General features: G+C 40.9%; 1 protein-coding gene across 2 annotated transcripts; it reads left to right on the top strand.

Annotated features, from left to right (window-relative positions):
* Positions 1-499: 499 nt before the first annotated feature.
* LOC115101668 (glucose-induced degradation protein 8-B homolog) lies at positions 500-9,047 on the top strand. 2 transcript variants are annotated; one of them, XM_029621133.2, is made up of 5 exons: positions 500-598; positions 5,765-5,891; positions 6,100-6,296; positions 6,431-6,628; positions 7,395-9,047. In XM_029621133.2, the coding sequence occupies exons 2-5, from the start codon at positions 5,774-5,776 to the stop codon at positions 7,566-7,568; spliced, it is 687 nt and encodes a 228-aa protein (XP_029476993.1). In that variant the 5' UTR covers positions 500-598; positions 5,765-5,773; the 3' UTR covers positions 7,569-9,047. The 2 variants fall into 2 exon arrangements, with proteins under 2 accessions (XP_029476993.1, XP_029476994.1); XM_029621134.2 differs by lacking the exon at positions 500-598 and adding an exon at positions 606-791.
* The last annotated feature ends 411 nt before the right edge of the window (positions 9,048-9,458 follow it).

Raw genomic sequence — 9,458 nt, 5'->3', positions numbered from 1 at the left:
CAAAGAGGGGTAAACCCTAAAACCCAATACATTACTTTATGTAATTTTCACTTTGCCTTATTCCACTGAATATACTTTCGAGTTACACTTAAATGATAATGCCAGAGAAGCTGGTGTTTGGAAGATATATTGTCAGGGGTCTTCATCTCTAGCAACCACAGATTTGTGTAGGGACTATATCTTGTGAAAGGATGAAAAAAGTAATAATGCCCTCGAAGCCGGTGTTTGGAGGATATATTGACACGGTTTGCCAACGGGTGGGTCTAATCCTGAATGAACAATATATCCTCCAAACACCGGCTTCGAGGGCATTATCACTTAAATATTCAATCAGGTGAAACTTTTAGAACCTTGCAGTCCAATTCTACAAGACGGAACATCTGTCCTACAAAATGCATTTCTATCTGACCATTTTGTAACGTTGAACCCTTCTGAACAGACCCCACCATTGCTACTGTTCCTGGTAACCCACTGAGGTATAAAGATACCATGCCATCATTCCGCTGACCAATCCTAGTTCCCACAAATCAGGTTCGGCTGTCGCGAGAGAGCGTGAAGCAACTACACGGCTGTTGCCGAAGTCAAAAGATTGTTACAGGTAGCTAGCTGATTGTCATTTTACAATACAGCTGTATATTATATTTCATATACATAATGGCTGTTATTCTTTGTACTTTTCGTTCATGTGTCAAATTGAGCTTTCGGATGTTAAAATTACACGTTGGTGGGTGATGCACAAACAAGCAGTTTGCTAGCTTAACGTTAGCTAACAACACAACAAGTCATTTCAGGTAGGTGTTTTGCTGGCGTATTTCCATACACAATCGCTGCATTCAATTATATTGGGTTGCACAAAACTGCTCTGGGAAGCCAGAAGTTAAGTTGAAATGGAATTGTATTTAACGTTCCTGTGCTATGAGTGGGGTGGAGGGTTGGTCATTATGACGGGGGAATTTGAGACAACATATCTAAAGGATTGTATTATTAAGGCCAGGCACCACAGCTAAAATGACATTTTTGCATCTACATATATATTTTTTTGTGTATTTTGGTCCATTAATGAGTATTTTCAAAAAGTAAGCAATTTTAAATAACTTGATAAATATATTTTCTTTAGTTTGTCATATTAGCTAATTAAAATATTAAAGTTGATATTTTAACCACTTTTAAAATGGTCATCAATTTCCAAGCTTATTAGCTACATTGAATTACACAATTTCAATGCCCATTTCGTAGAGTGTTACTAACAGGACTACATTTAATAATTTACTTTGAAGAGATGGTGATTGGGTCTAAACAGGCGTTTGGTACTCTTAATTCAGTTTACTTGTCTTTAACTGCCTGTTCCCGGAAGTCACTCTTCCCACACAACACATTTTTCTTAGCTTCAGAAACATCTGCATTCACTGACATTTGTGTGGTTCACTTTAGATATATTCTCCAGACTTGCCCAGGAGGAATTGTTGATATGCTGTACATTTTCTATTGCAGATAACATTTTATTTGCCAAAAATGCATTTTTTTATGTATATGTCTTCAGTGTTATACAGATAGAAAGATGAAAAAAAGTATTTATCTGCAATGGACAAGTCTGGTCCTAGAGTTTTTTTTTTTTTTTTTTTTTTTCACAAAATGAAACAGAAATATTTAGGCTAACTTCATCCAGTGTCCAGAAGGGAAAAAAAGTGTGGTATGCACAGATTTAATGAGACATCACCTTATTTGCATATTTTTATATATAAAATATTTCAGAAATCATACAAATTTGTATTTTATTTGTCTACATTCTACTGGTAGAAGTTGATTGTGATATGATTAAGAGAAAATGGTGTGGTGCCTTGCCTTAACCAGACTTACCAAAGGTGGGTCTGTTGTAGATCCACTTCCCTTCTGTCAATGTAAAAGTCCCCCATAAATTATAACTTTTTTTGTTCACGTATGGCGCATGTCAAAATATAAGTCCTGTACATGAGGTAAGAAGAGAAAGTGGGTCTACAACAGACCCACGTTTGCAAAGTCTGTTTAATTGACTACAGCTCATCATTAAGCTGAGGACCCTGGGACTTAACACCTCCTTCTGCAACTGGATCCTGGACATTCTGATGGGCTGCCCCCAGGTGGTAAGGGTAAGTAACAACACATTTGCCATGCTGATCCTCAACACGGCGGGCCCCTCCTGTACTCCCTGTTCACCCATGACTGCATGGCCAGGCACAACTCCAACACCCACCATTAAGTTTGCTGACGACACAAGTGGTAGGCCTGATCACTGACAACGATGAGACAGCCTAAAGGGAGGTGGTCAGAGACCTCGCTGTGTGGTGCCAGGACAACAACCTCTCCCTCAACGTGATTAAGACAAAGGAGATGATTGTGGACTACAGGAACAGGAGGACCAAGCACACCCCCATTCTCATTGACGGGGCTGTAGTGGAGCAGGTTGAGCATTTCAAGTTCCTTGACGTCCACATCACTAACAAACTATCATGGTCCAAACTAGGGTTTGCAAAGGGTCGGAAACTTTCCTGAAAAATTTCACGGGAAGTTAAGCCTGGGAATTTTGCTTAAATTCATCAAAGAAATTGGCTTATAACAGTGAATCTTTCTAGGTCTTGTGGCATATTTTAGTTAAACTATCCCCAATTCAATGGAATTGCAACCATCTGCATGCACAGTGCATTCCATCACATGTACAGCTGATTCTCAAGATCTTCCACACTAATGAGATTCTATTGAGCCCACACTACTACACTGTCTGAGCCAAGGATTACATGCTGGTATGTTGTGATTACAATATTTGGAAGGGTGAATATATTTTGACAATTTCTTTTGTAAACTAGTAAATAGTAGCCTACAGCGACATGTGTTTTAAATAATTTTGAACATAACAATTTCTGCTGGTTAGTTTTTGCTACCATGTGGGTTTTAGCTAGCTTGACTGAGTTAATTCGCATGTTTCCACACATTTCATTTTAAAACATTTCTTACAAAGGGGTTGTTTAATGTAACTGCCAAATTATTTATCTGTACATGGAATTGTATTTAAAAAAATGTTTTACACATTTTTTTTCTTATGTTTTCAGGAAAATGACACTGGTACGATCTGATGTGTGGAGACCTTTCACTGCAGCTAATGTAAAAGGACAAGCTGTGTACATATGCAAATACTGTGTCCAAATCATAAGTGAAGAACACAACAAAGATGCCAAAAGTCCCTCTTCTATTTGAGGTGAAAATGCTTTGCTTGACCTTCACTTGAACTCTGTATTCAGCAAATTAGTAGATAAAGCATGTCCAGTTGGAGCGGTGTATGCTGGGCGAAGAACATTCAGAAATCTCTTCCAATACACATTGCCAGTGAGCAGAGGTGAACCAGTTGCATACACAGCTCAAGCAAGACATTCAACAGCATTTCTGAGTACGTTCCTCCATTGAGTCAAAAGAAACCTCTGATTCCAGGAAGACTATGAGCTGTTGATATGGATAAGGTGTCAGATTCATTAGACTATTGCAATCATCTCTGCTGGGTGGTCGAATGTTCGTGGGCAAGGAATAATTGAAGACCTCATCTCCACCCCTCAACCAGTATTACACAAGGGACAACAGACACTGGTTTCCACATTGCAGATGACTTGAATGCAGTCATCAATGACCTTGGACCACAGAAGGCATTTGCACTGGTGACCGACAATGCTGTGAACACAAAGGCTGCTTGGTCTAAAGTGGAGGAGTCCTACCCTCACAGCACACCCATTGGCTGGGCTGCTCATGCATTGAATCTGCTCCTCAAGGACATCATGGCACTGACAACAATGGATACACTCTACAAGAAAGCCAAGGAAATGGTTAGGTATGTGAAGAGTCAAGTTATAGCAGCAATCTACCTCCCTAGTAAAGTGAGAAGAATAAGAGCACCACATTGAAGCTGCCCAGCAACACCCATTGGGGTGGTGTCATTATGTTTGACAGTCTCCTGGAGGGGAAGGAGTCTCCAAGAAATGGACAACCCCATCAAGAGGATCCTCCTGGATGATGTATTTTGGGAGAGAGTAGTAAGCAGCCTGAAACTCCTGAAACCTGTAGCAGTAGCCATTGCACGGATTGAGGGAGACCATGCCATCCTGTCTGATGTTCAGCCTCCGCTTGCAGATGTAAGAGAAATCCGTACTGTCCTGCCCACTTCACTGTTGCTCCAAGCAGAGGAAACTGCAGTTCTGAAATGCATCAAAAAGCACGAAGACCTCTGCCTGAAGCCCATACACGCCTCAGTGTACATGTTGGACCGCAATTATGCTGAGCATCCTGCCTGTAGCGAAGTATACTTTCAAGCAAGGGCTTTGGGCTGGAGATGCAATATGGCAGTCGTGCCAACATATCTCATCAGCCACCTGGTAGAAGGGACTTTGTGGGTCTGAGGCTCTTTCCCCTGTTGCCTCTATCGCACCAACATCAGCCGCCTCTGAGCGCAACTGGTCCTTGTTTGGAAAAACAAAGCATGCAACCGGCTGACCAATACAAGGGTTGAAGAATTGGTGGCCATCTGAGCAAATCTGAGGATTTTTGAGCCTGACAACGAGCAATCCTCAACAAGGTTGGGAAGTGACAGTGAAGATGAGGCCCCAGAGTCTGATGTTCAAGAGGTGGACATTGAGGAGGTCCAGGGAGGAGACATGGAAGCCTGAGAGGAAGACAACCAAAGCTTTAGTCTAGAAACTATCATTTTACAGATGTGTTAAATGTTTTTGGGAGATGCGACAGATCATTCAATATTCCCTTTTGTTGATCAGTGAAATCATCCCATGTGAAGAGTCAAGTCATTTAATTAAAGTTCAATGTGTAACAACAAAATAAATATCTTGGGATTTAATCATTTGCAATTATTCCTACTTATAAGGTAAAAGGTTTTTGTTTCTGTCTCCATATGATATGGTAAATTTATCCAATGCAAAAAAATATATACTTTTAAATGGTATTTAATATTCATTTTCATATATTCCCACAAAGTTTCCACCTCTGAATATTCCCCAAAATGTGCAACCCTAGTCGAATCACACCAAGACAGTCGTAAAGAGGGCACGACAAAGCCTATTTCCCCCTCAGGAGACAAAAAATATTGGGCATGGGTCCTCAGATCCTCAAGGTTCTACAGCTGCACCATCGAGAGCATCACTGCCTGGTATGGTGGCTGCAAGGCACTACAGAGGGTAGTGTGTACGGCCCAGTACAACACTGGGGCCAAGCTTCCTGCCATCCAGGACCTCGACCACCGTCTGGTATAATCTATGCATAGTCACATGTACATATTACCTTGACTAATCTGTGCCCCTGCACATCGACTCTGTGCCCGTAACCTCTGTGTATAGCCCTGCTACTGTTATTTTACTGCTGCTCTTTAACTGTTATATTTTTTACCTAACACATTTTTCTTAACTGAATTTCATTGTAAGGTTTACACCTTTTTATATTTGGCGCATGTGACTAATAATATTTGCTTTAATACAATCCTTTTTAGATAGTCTCATGCCCCCCGTCATAATGACCAAACATCCTGCCCACTGGCACAGTAATTTGAAATTTAGTTGTATTTCACTTCTGTCTTTCCAGACTGTTTTAGCATTGCTTTAAATTGTATTGAGTTGCTAACGTTGTTTTGGTTTTTCAAACACTACTTCAGTCACTCTCGACATAAACGGCAGGTCGGTGCAATAACTAGCTACCTGCTACATATTTAAACATTTAAAAAATTCATATTAAAATTTTGCAGGATCCAAAGATGAGTTACGTGGAAAAGCCTGAAGACATTACAAAAGACTCATGGATGGACAAACTGAACCATGTACAAATACAGAGGGCTGACATGAACCGGCTTATTATGAATTACCTGGTGACAGGTATACCATCATTCACACTTTGTCATTTGCTGCTAAAACAACCTCCAATCTGAGCCGCACGCAATCCCAGTTTACTGTTCTGCTCCAAACGTCTTTGGCTTTTCAGCTCGTCTACTTGCAGAATCGCTCACCTTTTTCCTTGATCTTTCCTATATCCGGTTGATTGTTCTTGTGATTTTGATGGTCTCACTCTTGTCTGTTTGTGCAGAGGGGTTTAAAGAGGCAGCTGAGAAGTTCCGGATGGAGTCTGGGATCGAGCCCAGTGTGGACCTGGACTCGCTGGATGAGAGGATAAAGATCAGAGAGATGATCCTAAAGGGGCAAATACAGGAGGCCATCGCACTCATCAACCACTTACACCCAGAACTGCTTGACGCCAAGCGCTACCTGTACTTTCACCTGCAAGTAAGGATGCCCTCAGTGGACTGTTTTGGGACCAGCTCCTGTCCAAATCATAAGCATCTCGATGTGGATGTCCATTGCCTACACCAAAACACTTGAACTTCTGTCATCCCTCTCCATTTCTTTCCTCTTTGCAGCAACAGCACTTGATTGAGTTAATCAGGCTGCGGGAGACGGAGTCTGCTTTGGAGTTTGCCCAGACACAGCTGGCAGAGCAGGGTGAGGAGAGCAGAGAGTGCTTGACAGAGATGGAGAGGACACTGGCTCTTCTTGCCTTCGATACCCCAGAGGAGTCGCCCTTTGGAGACTTGCTTAACATGATGCAGCGACAGAAGGTGTGTGTGGGTGGTCTATAATCTGCATCATTGTATTATTAGAGCCTCTTTACACTACACTAGTTTGACAACACATACTAGTTCCATTACATATTTTTGTAGTGTAAAAAGACTTAACTTACCTTGGCCCAGCGTCGTCCGGGGTAGGCCGTCATCGTAAATAAGAATTTGTTCTTAACTGAATTGCTTAGTTAAATAAATAATACCAGTATACAGCATTTGCTGTTGGCCAAATTGAAAATGACCGGTTTTCAAAATGTCCACAGGCTTTGTAACTCTTTGATTGATCATGTGTGCAACATGGTTTGGATGAGATGGGGAGGCAGGGTAGCCTAGTGGTTAGAGCGTTGGACTAGTAACCGGAAGGTTGCAAGTTCAAACCCGCGAGTTGACAAGGTACAAATCTGTCGTTCTGCCCTTGAACAGGAAGTTAACCCACTTCCTGTTCAAAAGCTCAAATAAAATAAAAGATGCTCCTGTATAGTTATCCTTATTTTGTTTTTCTAAATACTAAGGTATTTATGGTTTGCTATTAGCTGCACACACATGAATCAGGAATGTGCCTTTGGCCACACCACATCCAAGGCTAATGTAAGGAAACTGTAAAGATAAAATTTGCACATCTGAAGTTGAAGAGATCTTACTTCACATATTTTACTAATAGCCTTAATGTGCATTTGTAAAGGGGACTCCTTTGTATAGGTGTTCTGTCTGACTGTATTCCTGTAATTGACACACCATTCTTTCCCTTCTGAATGCTCTTCAGGTGTGGAGTGAGGTGAACCAGGCTGTGTTGGACTACGAGAACAGGGAGTCAACGCCTAAGCTGGCCAAGCTACTCAAGCTGCTGTTGTGGGCTCAGAACGAGCTGGACCAGAAGAAAGTGAAATACCCCAAAATGACAGACCTCAGCAAAGGCATTATTGAGGATCCCAAGTGAAATGACGAGCAGTGACATGGACTACCATACTTTCTCCTATTTATAATCTGTGAAAGACAGGATGATAACGGAAAAATAACATGTATATAAATGCTTTTTTCATGTTGCATAATTGAGTGTGCAAATGCTATATGGCTGTAAAAAAAAAAGAAGTGTAAAACACGATTTAAACATTTCAACAGAATACCCGCATTGATATACACTTTGAGAGACCACACATTTTAAATGGCTGGTTTATATTTGCTTACCTGAGAAATTGGTATTAATCAATTTTACTTGAGTGTCATGGTCAGTTCTGAATTTCAATTTGGTTTTTAAGACACTGAGTCACCACGTTGAGTGTGGGTGTTAGGATTTTATACAAACCATATAGTTAAAGGTCCAATGTAGCTGTTTAATTTTTTTTTTTTATCTCTATAAAATAATTTCTGGGTAACAAATAAGTATGTGACTGTTCAATTAAAGTGGTCAATAGGAAACAAATAGCTTCTTGGTGAAGAGCAATTCCTCAAGCAAGAATTTTGCTAGGATTGTCTGGGAGTGATCTGAGTGGGGAGGGTAAAACAGAACTATCTAATGACAGCGCTCTTTCTTATTGGTGATGTTACCAGACAGGCCAAAACTCTGAGGCAGTCTTTTCAAACAGCTCTTACACTACCACCTTTTTCAAAATGTCAGTATTTCAACCTCTGTGGAGATATGTATGTTAAACACAGGAAATATATTTGTTTGTAATGCACAGCCTTTTAAGCCTAAATTAGGCTTCTATGTAAAGGACAGAGGGAAATATAGGCTAAATGCTGTTTATATTTTTATAAGGGGTTTGGGTCTTGTGGAAAATGTCAGGTAACTGTTACAGTAATTTGATTGGTTAAAACGGCAAGTCTCTATCTTCTGGACATCTGGTCTTAACCTGTCTACTGATGGATGAAATTATTACACACATGGAAATACGGGTTTCTTTTAAATGGTTGACTGAGTTTACATTCCCTTCTGTGTTTGAAAGATACCTGAAGCTCTGCCTTGTAGGTTATATTGAGGCATGAAAACTTGTAGCTGGAGGGTGAAACCCTTGACCTTTCACAGTATAACGTCTCTCGTAGAGAAGTTGGTATAAGGTACACAAGACCAGATTGCTATTAAGAGTTAGTAACCAGTCTGAATTTGTACATTTACTGCACAGAGGCTTGTGGCGTAAATATTGTTCAATGGGTCAAGGTCACTGTAGAAGCGCTTATTTCTCGTTTATGTTGTGACTTTTGTTTTTTTCCTGCTGCTAAATGTCAATTTCATTGTACGATCAGACAATGTGATTATGCACAGACTACAGAGAACTCCTCTCGCTTGTATTATTGGGTGTTTTTGAGGTCAAATGTGCAGATATTGAAAGCGTTAGGGTTTCGCCGGGGTAGGCCGCCATTGTAAAAAAATATTTGTTCTTAACTGACTTTCTGAGATAAAGGTTAAATATAACTTTTACCATATGCTTCCCAGTCAAAAGTTTGCGCATATGTTGTGACATTTCTTTTTGGTCTTTGGCAGGGTTTTTTTCCAGCTTGAGGTGAGTCGAAGTTAGGGGAGAAGGGTGCAATTGCCACATGCAATATGGGTGTTACTGCATCTGCAGGAACCCCTCTGTACTTATATTGCTACAGTTATTTGTTACGACAGGCTGGAGGCGAGGCTGCTTCATTACAATAGGTGGTGTTGATGCACAATAACATTGGATGCTAGCTGCCGATAAACCCCCACAGAAGAAGGGGTGGTAGCGACAACTGTATCTAGCTAGCCATACACCGGTAGAGCGTGTTCTTCGTTCCTGCAGTGCCGTTAATGACGGCGAGGGCAGGTGTTTGGTAAGCGGGAACAAAGGATACTGCTAGCTGAGCC

Source organism: Oncorhynchus nerka, linkage group LG20 (assembly GCF_034236695.1).
Source record: "Oncorhynchus nerka isolate Pitt River linkage group LG20, Oner_Uvic_2.0, whole genome shotgun sequence".
In the NCBI taxonomy this organism is placed as follows: domain Eukaryota; kingdom Metazoa; phylum Chordata; class Actinopteri; order Salmoniformes; family Salmonidae; genus Oncorhynchus; species Oncorhynchus nerka.
The sequence above is the reverse complement of the archived record's forward strand: the minus strand, read 5'-3'. Positions and strand labels throughout refer to the sequence as shown.